Genomic DNA, 24,917 nt, shown 5'->3' on the forward strand with positions numbered 1-24,917 from the left:
CTGAACTGCATTTGGTCAATTATCTCAAGTTGGTTGACTTTCGCTGGGAGTTTATGCCCAGCTGTCCAAAACGTTCAATGCAACAAAACTTTTATAGCCTAGAAAATGTAATAACCGACTCAGCAAAAAGACCCCTAAAGGCCCCTAACTGTCTCAGCCTGAGTCCCGGCAGGTCTCAACCCTCCTCTTCCCCACCCCCACCACCCCTGCCTCTGGCAAAATCCAGGAACAAGTTTCAGAATAGAATAAGGAAGTTCCCTGAGTTCTCAAAAACTCCTAGCCACAGGTAAAACAATAGTGAAAACTTACTCAAGCAGAGTTTCCCAAGCTACTGAGTCTCCTAAGTTTGTCATGCCAACTGCCACGATGTAACCCCTTAAGCCAACTCACCGTAACCCCGCCCCGAGCTACCCCCTGAGCCAACTACCTGACTGTAACCCCGCCCTGAGCTAACACTAACTGCCACATTCTACGTCTGTGTTTGCCAGCTTGCCACGCAGCACAAAAATGGTATAAAAATCAGCCTGCTCCTCATTTAGGGGCCCTTAGCCCTTTAGGGCAGCGGTCCCCTGCGCAGGTGTAATAGACCACCATCTGATTTATACCTGAAGTGGGGTCCGAGTTTTTCTTACAGGTGGCAATGGGTTACAACAGAGGAATTATATTAGATATTTGGAATATAAAAATGAGTAAGATTTAAACTATGAAAATCAACACATGCCTGTGAGTTCTTTCTATGTGCCAGCCACTGTTCTGGGCCCTAGGAACTCCACAACAGGGGCTCAAACCAGTGGCTATTTATTATTGATAAAAAGAAGTCCAGACGCTTGATTGGCAGGTCAACTGTGATGTCTGTGACTTAAATGGTTTCTGTCTTTCCACTTTATCTCAGAATTTTTCTTTAGGCTTGTTGTCTTGTCATTATGAAATATATGATTCAGCCCCAGATAGGTGGCACATCTTCACAGTATCACATCCAAGGCAGGAGGGGTGATGAAAGCAAGACATTCTCTTATACTCCTCTCTCTCTTTCTCATACACACACACACACACAGACACACACACTTCATCCTTAGACTTCTCAGTGGACTTTCCCTCAGGTAGATGTTGACTAGTGACTGGTAGAATGCCCTGTGATGTTGGAGCTATTCTATCATCTGTACCATCCAAAATGGTGCCCACAAGTAACAAGTAATTGTGAGCATTTGAATTATCACTAGAGTGACTAAAGAACTCATTTTTTGGTTTAAATTTAAATTTAAATGTATATACCCACAAGTGTCTAGTGCTATCATATCGCTCTGCGATCTTTAATTCTTCCTGGCTACAACTAGGTCTATTGTCACTGGTAGCTGCAAGGGAGGCTGGGAAAGCGATTATCTACTTCTAAGGGATATGGCTTGGAAATGGCTCTTTGGCAGCAACCAAGCGGTTGTGCTATAAAAGTAAGTAAGACAGGACACCATGGAGCTGGTACTGTAGTGAGAGTGGTTAACAGCATACAAGTAAAAATATGAACAAGTAAATAAGAAAGGGAACTGTGTTCAGGTTCAGAAAAGACGTGAGGATTATCTAGAGTCAGTCAATATACTTAGTCCAGATTCCAGATTCTAGAATAATGTAATAGAGAGTGACAGAAAGTGGGAAGAAAGGATTTAAGAAAAGGGTCAAGAAAAGCTTCCAGAAGTTCATAGTCTGGTGGAAAAGGAAGAGAAGCATGTAAAAGAAATTATGTAAAATAAATATGGATATACACATATTTTTATATATAAACATAAATATTTACACATATATATGCACATACTACATAACAAATAAATATATTAAAATGCATGCACACACAGAGTTAAGGCAGTTTCTCTATTAAGAAGAAACAAAACCTGGGCGGCACCTGTGGCTCAGTCGGTAGGGCGCCAGCCCCATATGCCGAGGGTGGAGGGTTCAAACCCAGCCCCGGCCAAACTGCAACAAAAAAATAGCCGGGCGTTGTGGTGGGCGCCTGTAGTCCCAGCTACTCGGGAGGCTGAGGCAAGAGAATCGCCTAAGCCCAGGAGTTGGAGGTTGCTGTGAGCTGTGTGATGCCACGGCACTCTACGGAGGGCAATAAAGTGAGACTCTGTCTCTACAAAAAAAAAAAAAAAAAGAAGAAGAAACAAAACCTCTTTTGGTGCTTCTCTGGTACCTCCTACAAGCCTTATATAACATAACAAGACAGGATTCGCAACAGAAAAGCATTGGAATGTGGTCCATCTACCACTCTTAAAGCAACAGTTGAATGAGCATTCAAAGTCCTACTGCGTTGAAAAATAATTTTTCTAAAGCATCTTTTCCAGCTTTAGTACACTACTATTTGTGATCTATAATTACCATTTTCCTCCAAAGATGGTATGAACTATTTCTGCGCGGTAATAGCTGAAACGATCCATTTAACGAACACATGCTATATTTCTCTTAGGATTCATGGTAACACTTGTAGCATATTGTCTTCAAATAATTCTGTACTTTTTATAACTTTCTCAACTATAATGAAGTAAAAAGATAATATGTACCAAATCAATGTCAGTACTTGTGGCAAACATTTCAAAACAGACATGCACATTTGCCTCAACTACAGACTTCAAAATATACACATCCTCTAAGTTCACATGACTATTTATGTCTGTCAATATATATGGTTTCTATGGTTACTAAAGACATCTATATTGAGATACAGGTTGAGTATCCCTTCTATGAAATGCTTAGGACCAGAAGTGTTTACTATCATGGAATTTTATGGGTTTTGGAATACTTGCATATGTGTAGTGACATAGCTTGGGGGTGGGATCAAAATCTAAACACAAAATTCATTCTTTTCATTTATTCCTCATTTACATAGCCTAAAGGTAATTTTATACAATATTTTAAACAATTTTGTGTTTGAAACAAAGTTTGTGTAGATTGCAAAAAGCAAAGGTGTAACTATCTCAGGCACCATGTGAACAATCTGTGGGTTTTTCTTTTTTTTTTCTTTTTACATATATGTATTTTATGTACATGTATTTATTAGGTTTCCACTTTTTGCCTTCACAAAATTAAAAAGGCTTAAAATTTAATAATAATAACAATGTTTAAGGTAAGGACTAGAAACAAAAACCTTGTAAAAAACACGTGAATATAAATACATTCAGAAAAGGAATCAGACAATTGCTACATCGAAATAATTAAGTAATAATAATAATAATGCAAAGAAAGTAACATTCACATTGTCAAATAAGAGTACGTCTATTATAAAATGCTTTGACTCTGAGATTCAGTGGAGTCATCAGTTAACTTCTTTTTTTTTAAGTATCAAAAAATAAACAACTAATATTTATAAATAAAAGTAATAGATCATTTCAAAAAACAGATCATGCTAAATCTTATAGACAATAGAAAAAGAAGAAAAACTTCTAAATCATACTACTTGATCTGGGTACACCTGATATTAAAATTGGAGAAAATATATTATTATAAAGGGGAAATTACAAACATGTCACTTATAACAACAATCTGTGGTTTTTCACAGAATGATGTACCATTAATACAGGGAAATACTCTGCTCAGGACAGATAAGCAGGGCAACGGCATCACCAGAGCACCTGTGCCAGTTGTTAAACAGCAACACACAATGGCAGGCTTTCAGCCTGCACCTACAAAACTGTGGATGTTGTGTCTTGATTACAATATATTTGTGTGTGTGTGTTTTTTTTTTCTTTTAGGAAAAAAGACTCATCAGAAGCAGTTGAGGAACCAGGAAATGGGTCTTTCTGGTGTGAGTGGGCATTCTGCTGACAGCTTTTCACACTATTTCCCACAGAGTCATATGCCCATTGCCTTAGAAGTCTCCGATTTTTTAAAAATTGACACAACTCTGTGTTCTGTTATGAATGCTCGAGTCCTTCAATAAACCCATCACACATTTTCACCATTTATCTATAGGCCTTTTTCTGCAGTGTTAACAATCTAGTCTGCATCATCTTTGGAGTCATGAACATCTTGATTCAGAATCATTTTAGCTACTTCACCGAGTCAGCGAATGAACAACTCGAGCCCCCTTATCGCTGCTAAACACGTGTTTCATACTCACTTCTTCAAGTTCACCGATGGACTCTGGAGGTATATATTTTTGCATCTGTAAAAAGGTCTGAGATCATTGTTTTGTCACTCGATATTTGAAATCCTTCAACATCACCACCTTGTTTATCATCAACCCTGAACATAGTAACAGGCCGGAGGTTGTGCACGGCACACAACTGTGTCTTTAGTCACCGTGCTCCAAGTATTGCCAACAGCATAGATGGCACTCCTTTTAAAAACCTCCCACATCCCCACCTCCGTATGCCTTTGCTAGCATGCTATTCAAGACGGTATTTTTGTACTTACTCTTCATTGGTCTAAGGATACCCTGGTCACATGGCTGAATTAATGAAGTCAAATTTGGGCTAAGTACATGGCACCAACATTACTTTTGATGAGCATTTCAGATGGAGCATGAGCAGAGCAGTTGTCAGGGAATAACAAAATCTCTTAGTCATCTGCTGGTCTAGTATTCCTACAGTGAGCACAAGCCTCACAAATACAAAATATTTGTGAAACCAATCAGAAAAGATGTCCCTGGTGGTCTATGCCTTTTTGTTAGCCTCATAATGAACTGGCAAGAAATGCTCTCCTTGAAAAACAGAGAGAGAGCAAACTCTTGCCTGTCACACTAAGTTTATAATCGTGTGTGCCTGTTGCGTTAGCCTACGCCAGCACCGTTATTCTGCCCTTGGCGTCTTTAATTCCTGTGGCAGCTGTCTCATCAGCTGTGATCAATGTCTTTCCGGGGCAATAACACCAAAACAGCGATGTTGCATTGGCACTATAGACTTGTTTTGGCATCAGATTTTCATCAGTGATGACCTTGGCAAACTCATCCATGAGTTTCTCTGCTGCTTTGTGATCAGTAGACCTTTTATCAGTACAAATGTTTACAAAGTTAGCGCTGTGACTTTTCTTAAATTTCTGTGAGCAGCCTGTTGAATATTGATGATTCCCTTCAATTTTCGGTTCCTCGTGATAGATCTGTGCTTGTTTCACGGATCAGCATATCATTAAGTGGCATTTGTTCACTGCAATACTGACAGATGCAATCTCTCAATGCACATGTGCAATCTTCATTTGTAGCTTTATGCAAAACGTTTTGTTATCTTTATGCATTTCGGTTCAACACTTTTAGAAATTCGACAATTTAGCCATGTATTCCTTCAGGTCATACAGAGTGGTCATTCCTACACTATACTCTTTTGTAAGACGTTTCACACTTACACCACTGTCCAGATTCTTCCCCAGCTGGATTCTCTGTCCTATACATAAATATATACGTTTCTTCTTTTTCTTATCACTGTTACCCATAGGAGTATCTGCAGGTCTTTTTGACATTCTCAAAGGATCTTTATACCACAGAGCAGAGAATAAGGGAAATGAAACCCTAAAAATCAAAAACCACAGTGAGTAATACACATAGGTCTTGGCCCCAGGTGGGGCACTTCAGGAAATCCACTGTTGGGACGTCCAGCCTGTATGTGTCACATTTTATTACCCTTCCTGGGCCCTCATGCAGGGGGATATCTAGGCATATGCAGAAAAGATATAGTACAGCTTACAGGGGCTGGATCTTTTCTTACCTTGGGGGTGCTGAATAAACTGTGTTTTGGCTGTGACCCTTCACATGAGGTTAGGTTTGGAATTTTCCATTCTGGTGTCACCTGTGGATGTTCAGAATTTTTTGCATTTTGGAACATACGGATTTTGAATTTTTAGATTAGGGATGCTCAATCTCTAGTAAGAAGTTTTTAATCTTTATTAAAAAAAACAGATGATGATGATAATGAGGATTTTGTTAGGGAACAGGAACTCTTCAGATAAATGCTTCAAGGGAAATATGAACAGTTTCACTCACCCTACGCCAGAGGTAACAGTTTGTCTTCTGTGGTTATTTATAAGTTTAAGGCTACTTAATGGTGGTGATAATCACCTGCTGTTTCAGTCTAGCATAGTGTCCAGACCTGTGTTGTTCAACACTGTCAAGGTAGTCGTAAGGCATTTAAATCCAAATTTATATTATTTAATTTTGAGACAGAGCCTTACTCTGTTGCCCTGGGTAGAGTGCTGTGGTGTCATCCTAGCTCACAGCAACCTCCAACTCCTGGGATCAAGTGATCCCCCTTGCCTCAGCCTCCCAAGTAGCTGGGCCTACAGGTATCCACCACAATGCCCAGCTAATTTTTTCTATGTTTAGAAGAGATAGGATCTGGCTGTTACTCAGGCTGCTCTCTACCTCCTGAGAACAAGGAATGTACCTCCTCGGCCTCCCAGAATGTTAGGATTACAGGTATGAGCCACTGCACCTGGCCTAAATTCAAATTTAAATTAATCATAATGAAAAATTGCCTCATCCTCACACACTAGCTACATTCCAGACTCTCCTTAGCCACACGTGCCCACCGTTTAGACAGTACAGATCTAGAACAATTCTACCACTGCAGAATGTATTTATCAGACAGCACTGGACACTTCAGGGTTTATGGAGCTGAATCCCAACGTGTTGAACAAATGAACTATTCAAAAAATATAAATGTAATAGTACATTGTAAACAGAGGCCATTTACTTATGATTGGGAAAGTTCTAATAGATTCCTGGAATTTGGTCCCTAAGATCAACTTTGAAGGGGACTTAAGCAGTGCAGTCCTTAGCCTCAGGCATAAATAATCCCTGCTCTGGGCCTTCCATTTTAGAGGACCTTAACCTGACTCTTCCTCCCATAGGGTCAAAAATCTCCAAAGCACTACCCAGACCCTGCGATGCCACTCTATTTTAGATTATCTCCAGGAGACCCAGGACCCTGCACTTCCCAGACTGAAATTCCTAACGCCCCTTTCAGGCCCCGAGATGTTCTCTTCACAGAATCGTCCTCCCTGTGAAGAATAAAATGACCGCTAAGCATGTCTCTGGTCCTGAATGGCAGCTAAAGGGTGGCTATTTGAAAGTGTGGCCAGAGCCCAGTCCGAGGGGCTGGGTTGTCCACACACAGGTGCAAAATGTCCTTCTTGTTCTTGAATGGAGATGGGCAAAGAAAGCAAATGGGCTGAACGTCTACAGGCCAAGGGTGGGATCTGACTCCTGTCTGCCACGGTTCAGGGTCAAACTCCAAGGTATCTGAGATTTTTTGCTTACGAACTTGGCCTTCCAGGTTGTTAGGAAGGTAGGTGGTTCAAGGTAGGAGAACAGAACTTATTTGTTACTTTGATATATTCCTCCTACATTTTGAATATAGGTAAGTCGGCTCTGGACTTGCAAATGTCTGCGGGCCTTGCAGTCTTTGATGGATTTAGGGACGAGGTGGGGGTGGGAGGTGTCTTGACCAGTTTTCTGAAACTGGTGAACCTCTGAGGTATCTTTGGACATCAGAGATTTCCTCTGCAGGGAGGGACCATACTTGTTGCTGACAAAGCTTCAGCGAGTTCACATTATTGGAGTGGAACCTACTTTCTTGCTCTTACGTGTTTGAAACAAATGAGGCTACCTCAGTGAGCGGGGACGACGATTGTTTCAGGACACTTGGTCTCGTGCACTTTGCCCCGGGGTTGTTGGCGAAGGGTTGCCCGTGCTGCCCTTCTCCCTCTCTGTCCTCCTGGCCTGGGCTCCTCAGACCGAGTGGGCGGTGCCCACGGGCGCACAGGGCGGCTTTGTCTGGAGGGCGGTGGTGGCGAAGGGAATGTGCGGTAGAGTCGCCGCAGTGGCTGGAGTTTGGACTAGAACTTTCCTCTGCCCTCTGCACGAGTTGCCGTCCTCCCGCGGGCTCCTCCACAGCTCCTGCCCGAGGCGGCGGGCCGGGTGCGGGAAGGTCCCGGGGTCCGTCCTGCGGGTCCCGAGAGCGCGCGCCTCCTCCCCGGGCTGCGGCGGCCGAGAGGCTCGGAGCCGAGAGCAGCGGGAGGAGGGGAAGGGCCGTAGGCGGCCGGCGGGGAGGAGCCGCCGCGGGGCCTGGCCGGGGGAGGAGGCGGTGGCTGCGGAGGAGGAGGCGGCGCTCCCGCCTGGCCAGAGAGCGGCGCTGGGACCCGCGCGGCCGTGACCCTGCGGCTCCCGGAGGCCGATCGCAGGCGCGGCGGACAAAGGAGCATGTCGGCGCCGCGGAGGGCCTGTCCTCCGGCCGCCAGGAGGCTCCAGGCGCCGCCGGGCCCGCGCAGCGCCCCTGCCCGCCCGCGCTAGGCCGGCGCTCCCCGCTCGGTCCGCAGGCCCCGGCCCCAACATGAAGCCGCCCGGGCGCCCGCGGGGCCGCGCGCGGCCGTTGCTGCTGCTGCCGCCACTCGCGCTGCTCGCACTGCTGGGAGGGGGCGGCGGCGGCGCCGCGGCGCTGCCCCCCGGCTGCAAGCACGATGGGCGACCCAGAGGGACCGGCAGGGCGGCGGGCACCGCCGAGGGCAAGGTGGTGTGCAGCAGCCTGGAGCTCGCGCAGGTCCTGCCCCCGGACACGCTGCCCAACCGCACGGTCACCCTGTGAGTAGCCCGCGGGCAGCCGGGTCCTCTCCCTTGCGGCTCTTTCTGATCTCACTTTTCTCCCCTTGGAGAGGGTTCCGTGGACCTGCGCGCCTTTGTGTGAATGAAACTGCGGGCAGGGGGTGGTGCTGAACTGACTAAGCCCTCGTGTGCTTGGGATGGGTGCAGTTCGCGGGAAAGCTAGCCAATCTGCCTCTGAGCTGCCGCTCAGCCCCTCAAGTTTGCAAAGTAAAGTTTTCTGGTCCCACCGCGCGCCCCGCGCGGTCCAGGGCGCAGCACCTCTGTGGCTGCGCGGTGCCACGTGAGGATGCACGTAAACCCGCAGTCGGGGGCGTTAAAGCTCATTCATCCCAGGCTGGGGTTTCCAGAAAAGACGGGGCTTCAGGAGAAGTGCTAGTCCTCCTGCTTCTATGGAAATCAAGTTTTACTAGATGGCAGTTTGCAGCACACAAGGACTCAAACGCCTCGCGTGCGACCCCGACCCCCCAGACTTTGAGTGCTAGAAATATCAGAGGGTCAGCTGCACACCTGCCTTCCGGTCCGGTTTTCATGTGTATGAGAGCTCCTATTTAAAAGCCCCAAACTTAGGAATTGAAAACTGGATCTGTAGAGCCTTCCCACCCAAGGCACTTGGGGTTTTCGGGTTCGGTTTCCACCCAGAAGGAAAAACTTTGATAACTCACTTGGTGCTGGGATTCACGGTCCAGTTTTCCAAGCATCATTCTGCTAATTCCAGCTGAATAGTTCCCCCGTTGACTGTTGATTTTGTTTTCTGAAGGATGAGTTGGTTTGGAAAAGTTTTAGTGTGTTTCTAATGGGCATTTTGTCAAACTGAAATATGTGTCCCTGGCTCGGTGTTCCCCTGTGTTGTTTTGGTTGGTTTCTTAAAAAAGAATCAAGGCTGCCACTATAAAAACATGAAGGCAGAGGCCACAGCGTGATCTTTGAAACACTTACAATTCAGTTTTTAATTTCGTCTAAATTCAGAAAGAGGATGCAGATGTTGGGTAGGTGTAGAATCATTACCAGTGCCTTTGTTTATGCCGTATTTCTTTCTATTTTTTCTTTTTCCGAATTAGGAAACATTTAATGCCTGAGAACTGTGTGTGTGCCAGAGAGATTTTCTGTTTATGGAGACCTGAAGAGAGAGGAGGTAGTTTTGTTTTGCTTCATTCCTTTAAGACACTTTGCCATTTGGTGGTGGCAGCAGTTGTATTTACTTATTTCTTAGCCACATTCTTTGAAGTGGAAATTTTAGGACTGGGACTTCAATTACAGTCTGAGTTAAGGAGAGAAAACCCCCAGTGTTGGAGATGTCCCTTGTGCAAAAATTAGTCATCCTGCAGTGATGTTATAAACATTTGGGTTCTGGGTCAGTGAGTTGGTGCTTAGGTGAATCCTGTTTAGGTCTGGTTTTTCTGACTTAAAAATGTCAACAAGTTTGGTTGGCTTAGATCGACTTACTTGTAAATTGTTGATTCTGTGTGGAAGAAAAAAAAAACGGGATGTGGTAGAAAATTGCTTTTTGGTGTTATTATCTGTCAACCTATTTTACTAAATTTTTTGTGACCGATTAAATCTTGTATCTTTGAAGTACTATTTTATTTCAATTTTCTTATTGTACTTGAACACTCTTGTAGATGAAAGTAAAATTAATAAAATTTATTTAGTGACTAGGAAGAAGGTATAACTTACTTAAGGACCAGTGACAGCTGCTTTTCTGCATAAAGTGGGTTCAAGGTCTATCAGGCCTGGTAGAGGGTCCTCTGGGCCACTGCCTCATTTCAGGCAAGGAACCCGGGCGTCACTATCGATGGGTGACTTGCCGGAGTTCTCATAATGAATGAGCAGCTGGGTCCAGGGCCCAGATTCCTGCCCTGCAGTTGAGATGCTTTCTTATCTTTCCCTGCCTTCTCCACTGTCTTAATTCAATACCGTCTTTGTTGTGTGGTCCCTAGATAGTAGGTAGCCTGTTGAGGTTTGGATGATGTGTTAGTTCCTGAGGCCGTCACACATTACCACAAACTTGGTGGCTTGAAAGAACAAAATTATTATTTCTCTGTTCTAGAGGCTACATATCCAAAGCCAAGGTGTCAGCAGGCCCATGCTTCCTATGAGGACTTTAGGGGAGAATCCTCCATGGCTTTTTCCAGCGTCCAGTGCTCCTTGGCCTGTGGCAGCACAACATTAGTCTCTGCTTCTGTCTTCCTGTGGTCTTCATCCCTGGGTGTCTCTGACCCTCTCTTTCCTCTCCTGAGGATACCAGCCATTCAATTTAGGGTCCACCTAAGTCCAGGATGATCTCATCTCGAGATAATTTGCTTAATAACTGCTGTAAAGACCCCGTTTTCAAATACTGTCACATTCAAAGGTTAGGAATTAGACATATTTTTTTAGGAGACACCGTGTAAGTAACATACTACAGAATGTAGAAATAAAGTCTTTTTTTTTTTTTTTTTTTTCTAGGACCTTAGGGACATTTCGGGGAAAAGTCTCAGAGCAGAGTGGTAAATGTTCTATTACCAAGATACACAGGAGAAGAGCAGCTAAGGCCCTTATGAGCAGAGTTGGTGCAAGTGAGGATTTGAGGATCCTGAGCTGATTTTGGAAAGAGGAAAGAAAACTGTGAAGGGGATAAAGGGGAGGAAATGAGGGGGTCTGGGAGTGGGGGATCCCCCACCTGCCCTCGGGCTTGGAGACGCCAATGTCCAGGTATGATGCTTTGCAGTTGGCCTTGCCAGAATATCAAGGGAAAGTGTCCAGTGCCCAGAGTGGTCAGAGGGGAGGCTGTGCGGGCCAAGTCAGGAAGGGACAGGCTCCCAGGATTCAGCCTTTAGATGTGGCAAAGTGTTTTAAGCTGAGCCATGATGTGGCTGCAGGCAGGAAAATTAATTGATGGGCATTGAGAGAATGACAGAGTTGTTGTTTTTTTTTTTTTTTCATAGTGAATAAGGCTATTTCTGTTTAGTGGATGGACTGGACTTTACACCATAGCCTAAATCTGAGACCCTTCAACTGTCTGATGCTCTTTCCTATAGTTGGAAAGGAGGTCTGGCAGAAATCAGTGACCTGACTGTATTTGTTCCCAGTATCTCTTATAAACTTTTGATTTGAAATATTAAATTGCATCTCTTATTTTAGCATACAAATTGAACAAAAATTTGCCTGCATTTACTATTTTTGTTGGAAATAGGGGTCATGTTCTTATGCTTTATATGAAATGTTGCTCAGTATTTTAAGTTTTATGCGTTCTGAGGACTTCATCGATAGAAACTTTTACAAGCCTACCTCTTGTTATTCCAAACGTGTCTTTCTCATGATGTTACCTGGTGGTTCCAGGCAAAGGAAAAAATTAATTATTTGGGATTTCTCAAAGGACTTCCAGTTTCTTCTCAAACATACTCAAATAATGAATGAGTTTTGTTTCTTACTTTATAAACTGTTACGTTTGTTTGGAGCCAAAGAACTGATAATTATTTGGACAAGAATGCTTGACTTGTTCACAAAGCTACTTGGGGAGAGGGGATTTGTACAATAGGAAGCGGGCATTTTAGGGAACAATTAAAGAATGTCTGTAATTAAGTAATAAATCCTGTGCTGCAGGTGGTTTCAATGCTTTAGGGAGCCTGAAAAGGGTAGAGATTAGTGCTGCTGCAAAGTTGTTGGAAGGTTTTTATTTTCCTGGAGAAGTTAGGACTTGAGCATGGCCTGAAGGAAGGGAAAGATTGGACCTAGTGGGGGAAGAGGGCGGTCTGGGGGAAGGTTAGGGAATGATGACTAGCCCTCCTGGTGTGGAGAGAGCTTCCAGAGCCCTTGGCCTGGACGTGGCATTTCAAACCCAGGCCTGGTTGTGGTCACTTAGGGGAGAATGTGCTTGTGGAAAGAGGAGGCCCAGGCAGCACCATCCTGGGGCACAGTGGAGCCTGGAGAGGAGGCTGAGGAGGAGCTGCTGAGAGTCTGGGGGAGCAGCTGGGGGCGGGTGGTGGTGGAATCTGGTCCTGGAAGCCGAGGGAAGTGTACGTGTCAAGACAGGAACGGCCGTGCCAGTCGAGAGGTGTGGAGAGATCAGTGCAGAAAGACCCATGAGTGGACATTACTTGGCATTTGACGGCCTGGAATTCTATCCCCTCCCTGAGCAGAATCCAAGCCCCAGACGTGAAAGAAGTCAGCTTGGGTGGCTTGAGGGGGGAGAGTGGCAGATGGAAGTTCGGGTGGGGATTAGGCTTTTGAAGGCATCAGGGAAGGTCCAGCCCCACCTGGTTGTTGGCATCTTGGTAGGCAGGAGGGCAGCAGGGTGCAGGGGGAGGAAGAGAGAGTTCTGGCCCCAGCGCTTCTGTCTTTCCAAAAACATCTGATCAGGGCAAGGAAAGAAAGGGCTGGGAGGAAGGTGGAAGAGAAGGGAAATGTTCCTTTTGGGAAATGAACTTGGGGAGTGCAGAAAAGTCACCAGGGTGGAGCTGCGTCCATGTTTGCCTTGTGGTCAGATTTAAGCGCAGCCTGGAGATGGGAATCCTTGGCGTATGTAGCCAGGTTGCTTCTTTGCCAGGTGAGTGCAGCTGAGGGAGAGAGGAGCAGAGTGGTTTTAATGAGTGAACCAGTATGCTCTTGTGGCCTGAATTCCTACCTTTACAATTCAAGGGCAAAGTTGTCATCTTTCAAGTCAAGGTCTTACCATATCTCTGTAGCCTGAGCTGCCAAGACCCAGCACAGATTATTTTTTCTTTCTGTGGAAATTTGTTGAGGTGTGGTGTGTTGTAGGCACAGTGCTGAGTGCCAGGGGTTCCGGGATAAAATATTAATAAAAATGATACCTTTATCCAAAGATCTGCCTTGTCTTTGAATCCTCTGTTTAACTAACATGCACCTGCCATTATGCCCTGAGCAGAGTTTGTACTTTTCTTGCCCCGTGCCTTGCCTAAGACTGTCATCCTTGCCTTGGAAGCCCAGTCTACTAAATGCTGGATCCTTCACAATCCATCTCTACTGCCATGAACTTGGTGTTCGAGTGTTTTCCTCCCTCTCTTCTCTGAACCCAGGTAGCTCTTAATATCTGTGCCCTCATGTCACTCTCTGTGATGTAGGTGTATCATAGAAGAGCATGGTGCAAGTCTTCTTGAAGAGAAGGACTCAGATCTGCTTTAGTACAGTGCCTCAAGTATGGCTGGGCATGTGATTGTTCTTTACTGGCAATAATAATGCTAACAAAGATATAGCTAGATGATGGAAAATCAGGAAAAGGGGAGGATGTGAATTCAAAATTTTTCCTTATTATATATACAAATGAAAACACTTGTTTTATCGCAGTAGGATCCCAAATTCAAAACTGGGTATATTTAAATCCACCTGCTGTCGCATTTGACTTACTTGATCGCATGCACGTGGCCAGCACACAGGTAAGGTGTGTCAGAAAGTGCCCTGAATGCCTCCCAGAAATATTGCAAAATTTGACTTAGGAATTTCATCCATGAATTCAAGTCTCAAATTTTTCCTGATAGGATGACAGGGATTTGCTAGAGACGGCCTTTAAATCCTGTTGCTTCTTGCCTGCATCAAAGTACATGAGAGCAGTTGGTGGGTTTGGCAAGATACCAAATCTAGAAACAAACAAATATGTTTGGAGAGGTTTGTCCTCGTGCAGTTTGAGCTTCTCTTCCCAGGGGCCTATAAAGATGCTTTTTAAAAACAGATAAAAAAACAAAAGTGACAACTCTGAAAATAACACAGGATGCAGTTTTTAATTTCATTCAGCTTCTTTTCAGACCGTGATTATTTTCTGTATATGGTCTTAACCCAATGGAGGAATCTTAAGTCCAAAGAACGTAGCTACTTTATTAATGTGACTGTGTTTTTCTGGTAAACAGACAGAAATTAGGATACAGGGTTAAGTTTTAGTAGCTTATTATCTCAGTTTTCGCAAAGATTAAGAAGCTGTAGGCGCAAACTTGCTCAATGAGTCAACTGCTGCCTGAGTGATTTATTTCAACATTTAATGTAATTTTAATGCTTTATGTATGGCTTACGTGCGTCCGTGTTTCAATGTAGACAATTTTAGTGTGAAGAGGGAGCTTTAAAAAATATGCAGTTGCTCCCAAGGTTGGTTTTCTTCCTCTGAACTGAACTTTTCAGAGATGTTGGGTATTTATTAAGGGAATCACCTACATCGGGGTGGGGACAGAATAGTAGGCGCCTGGTAGGAGGCCCGCGTGTGTCTCGCTCACTTCTAGAACCATGCTGAGCTCCTCACAGGTACTAGGCTTTGCTTTTGTTTTTTTTCCAGGGAAGCATTATTTGTCTCCTGATCCTTCCTGTTCATCAAAGGACAAGAAGAGAACAGAAGGAAAGTTTAATGTGTTGGTATAAAAATAATACAGAACCTTTCTGTCTTCCCCCAACCCCAGCACCCTGGTCTGTCTGCTGTTGGCAAAGCTGCAAGCCCAAGTTTGAATCTGTGCCTTCCTGCGGTGGGGACTGGCCAGACACCAGAATTTGCTTTTGATCTTTACTCTTCTCTAGTGGTGATACTGATAATTCATATCCTAAACTGCAGGCCTTTTCATTCATCCAGCAGAGTTACCGACTGGCTCTCCTGCTTGAGGATTTATGTGACTCCTTATTTGGGGCCTTTTTTCCATCCGATTCGACTAGTTTTATGCTGGTCTTGTATGTATTTCTGGAGCTCTGCCTCTTGCCCCTCGTTAGATGTGACCATCCAGCTGTTTAGGAAGTGATTTAAATGGCATCTTCCTCTTTTGTCACATTTCTGCTAAGGTAACAGTAGATAGCAGGGGGTAACTTGTGGATATATTTTTATAGGCATTGGGAGTCTCTACAGGGGAATTTGCAAGGCTGGTGTGGGAACAGCCTTGCTAAGGGGACTGGCAAATGTTTTGTTCTCCAACCACCCTTGCTCTTTTCTTAGGTCCATCTGCTGACACAAAACCCTTCCTCTAAGAAGAATTGCTATTGAGGTTTTCAGCCTTGCATTTGAATCAACAGGAAGCATTTAAAGTTTAGATGCCCGGACTACAGACCTCAAGTTCTGGTTTTATTGTTCAGGGATGAGTCCTGGACAGAACCTCCTTGGGTGGGTTTGATGTCATCTGGGCTGACAAATTGTTGCTTAGTAGCCAGCCACCGAATGGGTTAACCACAGTCACCATCTGTCACTGCTGCAACAAAAGAAGGTGGAAGAAAGAGCAGAGGAACAAATTGAGGGCAGCTGCCTCACGTGGGAGGGAGGGGATGTTCCAAGTGGAGCAAAGGCGATGAAATTGGGAGACGTTTCTAGGAAAGATAGCTGAGAGATTCCAGTTAGGGCCTTACCCAGAGAAGCCAAGAAAAATGACCATTCGAGAAATATCCATAATCAAATCAGAGATCAATGAAATTGAAAACAAAAGAATCATTCAGAAAATTAATGAAACAAGAAGTTGGTTTTTTGAGAAAATAAATAAAATAGATAAACCATTGGCCAGACTAACGAGGAATTGAAAAGTAAAATCTCTAGTAACCTCAATCAGAAATGATAAAGGGGAAATAACAACTGATCCCACAGAGATACAAGAGATCATCTCTGAATACTACCAGAAACTCTATGCCCAGAAATTTGACAATGTGAAGGAAATGGATCAATATTTGGAATCACACCCTCTCCCTAGACTCAGCCAGGAAGAAAGAGAGCTCCTGAACAGACCAATTTCAAGCACTGAGATCAAAGAAACAATAAAAAATCTTCCAACCAAAAAATGCCCTGGTCCAGATGGCTTCACTCCAGAATTCTATCAAACCTTCAAGGAAGAGCTTATTCCTGTACTGCAGAAATTATTCCAAAAAATTGAGGAAGAAGGAATCTTCCCCAATACATTCTGTGAAGCAAACATCAACTTGATACCAAAACCAGGAAAAGACCCAAACAAAAAGGAGCATTTCAGACCAATCTCCCTCATGAATATAGATGCAAAAATTCTCAACAAAATCCTAGCCAATAGATTACAGCTTATCATCAAAAAAGTCATTCATCATGATCAAGTAGGCTTCATCCCAGGGAAGCAAGGCTGGTTTAACATATGCAAGTCCATAAACGTTATCCACCATATTAACAGAGGCAAAAATAAAGATCACATGATCCTCTCAATAGATGCAGGAAAAGCATTTGATAAAATCCAGCATCCTTTTCTAATTAGAACACTGAAGAGTATAGGCATAGGTGGCACATTTCTAAAACTGATTGAAGCTATCTATGACAAACCCACAGCCAATATTTTACTGAATGGAGTAAAACTGAAAGCTTTTCCTCTTAGAACTGGAACCAGACAAGGTTGTCCTCTGTCACCTTTACTATTCAACATAGTGCTGGAAGTTCTACCCGATAAGAACTAGGCAAGACAAGGAAATAAAGGGAATCCAAATGGGAGCAGAGGAGGTCAAACTCTCCCTCTTTGCTGATGACATGATCTTATACTTAGAGAACCCCAAAGACTCAACCACAAGACTCCTAGAAGTCATCAAAAAATATAGTAAAGTTTCAGGATATACAATCAATGTCCACAAGTCAGTAGCCTTTGTGTACACCAATAACAGTCAAGATGAGAAGCTAATTAAGGACACAACTCCCTTCACCATAGTTTCAAAGAAAATGAAATACCTAGGAATATACCTAACGAAGGAGGTGAAGGTCCTATAAAGAAAACTATGAAATACTGAGAAAGGAAATAGCAGAGGATATTAACAAATGGAAGAACATACCATGCTCATGGATAGGAAGAATTCACGTTGTTAAAATGTCTATACTTCCCAAAGCAATCTACCTATTCAATGCCATTTCTATCAAAATACCAACATCGTACTTTCAAGATTTGGAAAAAATGATTCTGTGTTTTGTATGGAACCGGAAAAAACCCCATATAGCTAAGGCACTTCTTAGTAATAAAAATAAAGCTGGGGGCATCAGCATGCCAGATTTTAGTCTGTACTACAAAGCCATAGTGGTCAAGACAGCATGGTACTGGCACAAAAACAGAGACATAGACACTTAGAATCAAATTGAAAACCAAGAAATGAAACTAACATCTTACAACCACCTAATCTTCGATAAAGCAAACAAGAACATACCTTGGGGGAAAGACTCCCTATTCAATAAATGGTGTTGGGAGAACTGGATGTCTACATGTAAAAGACTGAAACTGGACCCACACCTTTCCCCACTCACAAAAATTGATTCAAGATGGATAAAGGACTTAAATTTAAGGCATGAAACAATAAAAATCCTCAAAGAAAGCATAGGAAAAACACTGGAAGACATTGGCCTGGGGAAAGACTTCATGAAGAAGACTGCCATGGCAATTGCAACAACAACAAAAATAAACAAATAGGACTTCATTAAACTGAAAAGCTTCTGTACAGCTAAGGAGACAATAACCAAAGCAAAGAGACAACCTACACAATGGGAAAGGATATTTGCATATTTTCAATCAGACAAAAGCTTGATAACCAGGATCTATAGAGAACTCAAATTAATCCACATGAAAAAAGCCAACCATCCCATATATCAATGGGCAAGAGACATGAATAGAACTTTCTCTAAAGATGACAGACGAATGGCTAACAAACACATGAAAAAATGTTCATCATCTCTATATATTAGAGAAATGCAAATCAAAACAACCCTGAGATATCATCTAACCCCAGTGAGAATGGCCCACATCACAAAATCTCAAAACTGCAGATGCTGGCGTGGATGTGGAGAGAAGGGAACACTTTTACACTGCTGGTGGGACTGCAAACTAGTACAACCTTTCTGGAAGGAAGTATGGAGAAACCTCAAAGCACTCAAGCTAGACCTCCCATTTGATCCTGCAATCCCATTACTGGGCATCTACCCAGAAGGAAAAAAATCCTTTGATGATAAGGACACTTGTACTAGACTGTTTATTGCAGCTCAATTTACAATCGCCAAAATGTGGAAACAGCCTAAATGCCCACCAACCCAGGAATGGATTAACAAGCTGTGGTATATGTATACCATGGAATACTATTCAGCCATTAAAAAAAATGGTGACTCTACATCCTTAGTATTAACCTGGATGGAAGTGGAAAGCATTATTCTTAGTAAAGCATCACAAGAATGGAGAAGCATGAATCCTATGTACTCAATTTTGATATGAGGACAATTAATGACAATTAAGGTTAATGGGGGCAGGAAAAGCAGAAAGAGGGAAGGAGGGAGGGGGGTGGGGCCTTGGTGTGTGTCACACTTTATGGGGGCAAGACATGATTGCAAGAGGGACTTTACCTAACAATTGCAATCAGTGTAACCTGGCTTATTGTACCCTCAATGAATCCCCAACAATAAAAAAAAAAAAAAAAAATTGAAAAACGACCATTCGTGAAGTGGAGAGTGACCTGCTGAAGACTGATTTAATATCAATCAGGTCAGGGGGTTAAGAGTTACAAGGTTTTGGAGTGGTGTTGTGGAATTAAATGAATAACACAAAAGGGTCTAACAGCAGCGAATGTGCATCCAGTGGTCTCTGAGGACCTACGGTTGATAAGGATGTTGGTGACACTGTGACTAGAGATTTCCTTTGTCTGGAAAGGTGACTTGGTTACCTGTGAACCTGAACCAACTGGGGTATCAGGCATTTGCTAGTTGCTTTTGGCTCATCAGTTCAGATTACTGACATTCTTAGTTCTCAGTTTAATGCAATTTTTATAAAATTACATTTTGGTCCTTTTTTTTCTTCCTCCTTTTTGCCCCATGTTTAACTTATATAAGGTTTGCACTCTCGTGTATTTAACAATCTTTTGTTCCTAAGTAATCACCATTGAGGGGACAGACATATATGGCACACAGAACGTAGATGGTGAAGGTAGATTGTCCATCATCTTCACCATCTTCTGCTTAGAGTTTTCATTAAACCATGTTATGATTCTGCTTGATGACGGTGCTACCCATAAGCATGAGAAAATCTTTTGGCAGGATCGCCAGCTCTTATGTAAAAATGCTGCCTCCCACCTGTTCAAGAATTGTACTTATGGGGCCAAGATGTCTCTCCACAAGAATAAACGTGCCCCCTACAGAGGCTGGGGAGACCTGGAAGGTCCCAGAAGTTATGTAAGCTCCCTAAATCCCATCCCAGCCCCCACCCACACAGGACACAATCCCAGTGTGTGGGTGGTGAATGCTAATGAATTAAGCTCCCTCCAGATAGGAGGGAAGATGTTTTCCAGTTGGAGTACCTGTTTGCAACTGGGTAACAGGGGCTCATCTAGAATGTCAGTTCCAGGGAAGAATCAGACTTTTTGTTTCCTCCTGCATCTGTAGCACCTTCTGTCCTAGCAGGTATTTTAACTGCCACACCTGTGATGGCGGTGTCATATTGTGGGTGGGGCAGGTAGCAGTTGAAGTTGGTGCTAGGGATGACACTTCAGTCTAAACTTTCCTTACACTTGATGGGGAAACTTAGAGCAGCCTTGGGAGTATAATTAGTGCAGGTTCTTTAACACAGGTATTAAAGCTTTCTTTCTTCTTTCTTTCTTTTTTTTTTTCTTTACCTTGAATCTAAGTCTAATTAAATTGATTCGTTTCCCATCAAGATAAGACTTAAAAGCATGCTTTGTTTTATTGTGCAATTGTTGTGACTCTTCTCATGAAAAAGGGAAAGGGAAATTGAGACGTGGTGTGTTCATCTGCAGGGCAGTGTTCAAGACAGATGTCCTTTCTTGGATCTGTCATTTTTTTTAACCTGCTTTTGTTTGTTTGTTTGTTTTAAACAAGATCAAGTGTAAACTTTCCGCTTAAGGCCATGACTCAGAATTCTAAAGTCTTTCTGATGACATGGAATGGCAGTCTACCCTAGTGACGGTGTTGGGCTGGCTCTTGCATTTATTCTGACCATCTCCTACCTCTTATTTGTGGGCACTGTGACAGCTGTCATACTGCTCCATTATTTATTTACGGTCTTAGCTCTCTTAGCAAATTGTAGAGACTTTACCAAATCTCACTGGCCATATTCATCTCTGCATCCCCAGCATCCGAAGTACATAAGCACTCAGTAAGTCTTTGTACCGAGGTCCCATTTTTTTTGCTATTCTTTTTCTCAAGTAGGACTAGCCAGATAATCTTGCATTATTCTTATATGGGATGAATCTATCATAGACACACCTGAGACTCTTCAAAGCAGAATGTGTAACATACCAGGTTTAGGCTTAAACTCTAGGCTTAAACTCCAATGCTTCATCTGACAGTAAAGTGTCTCTTACTTGTATTAATTTTTTTTTTTTTAATTTCTTGATCCAGTTCCCTCCTACTTCTCATCTCTCTTTCCTCTATTGTAAATTTCTTTCATAGTTGGTGATGTTTCTCCTGAGCATGCAGGACTCCATCCTTTTCTCCTGTGTTGAAAACTCTTCTACTCAAAAAACCTCCCAGTAGCACCACGTAGGGGTGACGTTGCCCGAGTCCCCTGTTTTTATTTCCTCACCTCTGACTTCACTTTAGCCTCTTGCTGTCTGGTTTCTGCTGACGTCTGCCTAGATTACAACCTGTTTTTATTCACTACCATTTCTTTCTTCTTACTCAGGTGCTTTTGCTTGATGAGTGCATTGAATCATTGCTAAGGCTAACTATTGAAATTCGGCCACTGTGTTTACTAATTCAACCATTCTTTCTTTCTCACGTGGTTTGAGCTGGGGAGCTCTCAGGAGGAATTGGGTGCATGGCTTCCCTACCAGGCTGCTCTTTGAGGTAAGGTTTCTGGGAATGGGTGCTATCCATTCTCAACCTGTGAGAAATAGGGATTGTCCTTGGCATAACATTACTGCTTACCTAAAAAAGAACCATAGTGAGCTGTTTAACCAGGATTGGAATTTCTAAGTGCTCCTTGCTGGAAAACAAAATGTATTTGAGTTCTTCCTTTGGGGGTAAAGTTGAAAAACTTGTCCATCAGCTTAGCTAAGAAGTTAGCAATCACAGACTGGGACATTTTCAGACTTTTTTTTAGCTTTGTGATGCTGTTAGTTCCTTGTGTTAGCTTTCCCATCTTTTCTCATCTTAGCAATTATAAAACCTTCTACATTGGAAATGTTCTTCTCTTACTGTGTGCAGTGCCCATGAGAGGGGAAATTAGGGAGAACGTCTATACTAAGTCTTAGGACATCACAGCGAGACTAGGTGGAGATGGCTTTAAAATGGAGAGGAAAACATGAGGAGGCCCCCAGGATCCGTGGACAATAAAAGCATCTCCCTCTCTGGTTGCAGAAAGACTTTTTTCCGAGGCGAGCGTAACAGGCTCACTCAGGTTCTTTTTTGCTCTTTAACTTCCAGACTGTCTTGCTGGTCCTGGGTATTGTGTGCTGACCCAGAGTTTGTTTCCCAGTGACGTGCTTATTTTTCTGTTTGGATGTTGCCAGGTGGTAAAGTCTAACTAAAGATCTTGGCCTTCCCCTTCTCATTGTTCTCTTTTAGGAAAGGAGGGTTTCAGAAAGCATTTCTCTTTTCTCTTTGGTGAAATTAATTTGATAGACCTGCTGTTTCTAGTTGTGATGTAACCCTTGTCGTGTTACCTAATATACAGGTATGTTAAGGTTCTCCAGAAAAATAGAACCAATAGAAGAAGTAGATGACAGAGAGATGGAGAGATACATAGGTAGATAGAGATGGATAGCAGATAGATAGATGAGTAGATTCATTATAGGAATTGGCTTACATGGTCATGGAGTTGCAGAATTCCCGTGGTCTGCAACCTGGACAACCAGGAAAGCTGATGCTGTAATTCAGGCCAAGTTCCAAGGCCTGCGATTGAGGACTGCCTTGGGGAGATATTATAATTCTCCATCTGGGCCTGAAAGCCCAAGAACCAGGAGCTCAGATGTCTGAGAGCAAAAGAAGATGGACGTCCAGCCTTGCCCATCCATCCTTTTGCTGAGTTCAGGCCCTCCACGGACTGGGTGGGACTGGGTGCTGCATCCTTAATGGAGAGACCCTTCTGGTTTATGAGTTCACCAACTTGAACACGAATCTCTTGGAAATACCTTCATGGACTCAGGCAGAAAAATGTTTTACCAGCTATCTGGGCATCCTTTAGCCCCGTCTCATTGACAAATAAAATTAATCATTGTAACTGGGTTATAAACCTGTTTTATTTTTTTTTTTTTTAAGAAGGGGTTTCTTTCTAATGCTTTTAATTTCCTCCTAGAACTGGTTAGGTCTTTGAACTACCAGACTAGCGAAATCTCAGCTGTCTGTAGAGCTCTTTGACCTTCAGAACTTTATATTTAAGTGCCCTTAACTGACTTAAAAGTTCTACAACAACCAACATTTGGATGTTTATCATGTGCTAGGTACTGTGCCAAAACCTTCATGTGCAGCGTCTCACTTAATCATTAAAACAGTGTATGAACTTGGTACTGTCCATGTTTCACAGGTGTGCCCACTGGAGCATGGGCAGGTAAATGGCTCTTCTCAAGTTACATATGTGTTTTGTGAGTTGCTAGCCCTGGCTTTTGGCCCAGGAATGTGACTGTAGGCTTGTAATTCTAACTATTGTTATGCCCATAAATGCCACGGAAACTTAAGTAACTCTCTTTGCTGGTAGGTTGGGGGCAAACCTTTGTACAACAGTCCAGACAGACTTGTTTTTTGCATGGAACCTTTTCTTTAAAGTGGCTGCTGGATGAGAAAACAAAACGCAGGTTGAACATCTCAAATCTGAAATGCTCCACCTTCTGAATCTTTGTAAGCATTGGCCTTACACTCACAGAAATTGCTCACTGGAGAATTAGGGATTTCAGATTTCTGGATTAGGAATGCTCAACCAGTAAGTTTAATGCCAAATCCGAAATTCAAAACATTTCTTGTCCCAAGCATTTGGGATAAGGGATACTCAACATGTAACAGACTGTCTCCTGGTACACATTATGCCCAAGTGACTAACAGCTGAAGGAAACAATTTTAGCATCCTGTTTTGCTGTCATCAAGTGTTTGTAGAAATGACCAGGGGCAGTTAGACTTAGATTTGTAATGCAGTATTTATTGTTTATTACACAGTCGGTCCTTCTTTGTGTAGTTTGCATTCTTGAGATTGAACATTTTTCTGGGATAATAAATGGCCCTCTCTCAAGCGTAGCTGCCATGTGAAGATGACAGGAGAATTAGTATCCCAGAGAAGGGCATGGCGGTTTTGGTCTGTTTCCATCTAAAGTGAGAGGAATTCCTAACTCTCCAGGTCTCTTTTAGGGAAGCTTCAGGCTGCATGTCCTGCCTTGCAGGGTGAGCAAGGAACTTCATTCCCAGCCCTTGTTTAATGAAGGTGACAATAGGATGCAGAGAGAACAGCAGGAGATTGAAGGCAGGTGGGGACTCCCACTGGCCTCACTACCACTTGGAACTGCGATGGTTGGCAAATCTCTATTCCATCTAGCTTTCACTTTCCTGACTAGTAAAACGAGGTTTGGAACTAGATTATCTTTTAAAGGTTCTTTATAGCCACTAAAATTCTCTGATTTTGCAGATGCTACAAAACTAAAACAAACCCAACAAGATTGCTAAACTATTTTTAAGACTTTACAGAAGTTACGCGCATGTTTAACGAAGCTCCAGGAGTTTTATTAGAACGGACACGCATTGCATCATTACTCTGCATTATAATAGTAAGCACTGGGGCTGTTTTCTCCGGTTGGGGTGGGGGCTGGGGCTGCTTATAATTAGCGTCAGGCCTGCCTAGTTCCTGAGCTTCGCTTGCCTTTTCTTACCACTAATTGCCCCTCACTTGCAGGCTGGGACTTGCCTTCTCCGAGGGCTAATTTCAGCCTGGGGACCTTGTTCTCTTCTTGTGTTAACTGGCTTTCTATTTAAGGTCTGAAAACTTGGGCAGCTCGTATAGCACGTGAACTCTGGTTGTCCCTTTGCGTATAGCTATTCTGTCCTCTGCTATTCTATCATTAGGAGTGTAGATTTTTTAACCACAAATCCATGAATAAACCATTCCGCTTCTCTGAATTTGTGAGTACCAGATGAACCTGCAGGTGTCCAGAAATTTCAGAAACATGAAATTTTCTTTTTTTTTTCCCTAGCGAAGACATTTTTAATGACTATACGTGGATGCACACACACTGTTTTTTACTTTGATTTCCACACTTTATGGACGCGTGCAGATTCTGATCACAGTCCTGTTTTTCTTTCCTTTTTACTCCCGCACCTCTCACGGCTTTGTATGACCACATATTTATTACAGAATCCTATAACATGAGTGTTCTGGCTGTTGTCCTGTGCTTCACGTGAGTCTAAGAGGACAGGCCTGTTCCTGGTCACAGTCCCCCCATCAGTTATAAAAGTGCATTTGGGCCTCACTTGCCCCCTTGCTGG

General features: G+C 43.2%; 1 protein-coding gene across 2 annotated transcripts in view; it reads left to right on the forward strand.

The window, feature by feature from the left end:
• Positions 1–8,049: 8,049 nt before the first annotated feature.
• Positions 8,050–24,917, forward strand: part of ADGRA3 (adhesion G protein-coupled receptor A3) — a 105,729-nt gene continuing 88,861 nt past the window's right edge. Inside the window, exon 1 of one of the 2 annotated variants that reach the window (XM_053577782.1) lies at positions 8,050–8,554. In XM_053577782.1, the coding sequence (XP_053433757.1) occupies positions 8,307–8,554 (248 nt within the window). In that variant the 5' untranslated portion in view covers positions 8,050–8,306. The remainder of the gene's footprint in view (positions 8,555–24,917) is intronic. The other variant, XM_053577783.1, reaches the window with a different exon arrangement.

This window comes from Nycticebus coucang, chromosome 23 (genome assembly GCF_027406575.1).
Source record: "Nycticebus coucang isolate mNycCou1 chromosome 23, mNycCou1.pri, whole genome shotgun sequence".
Lineage (NCBI taxonomy): Eukaryota > Metazoa > Chordata > Mammalia > Primates > Lorisidae > Nycticebus > Nycticebus coucang.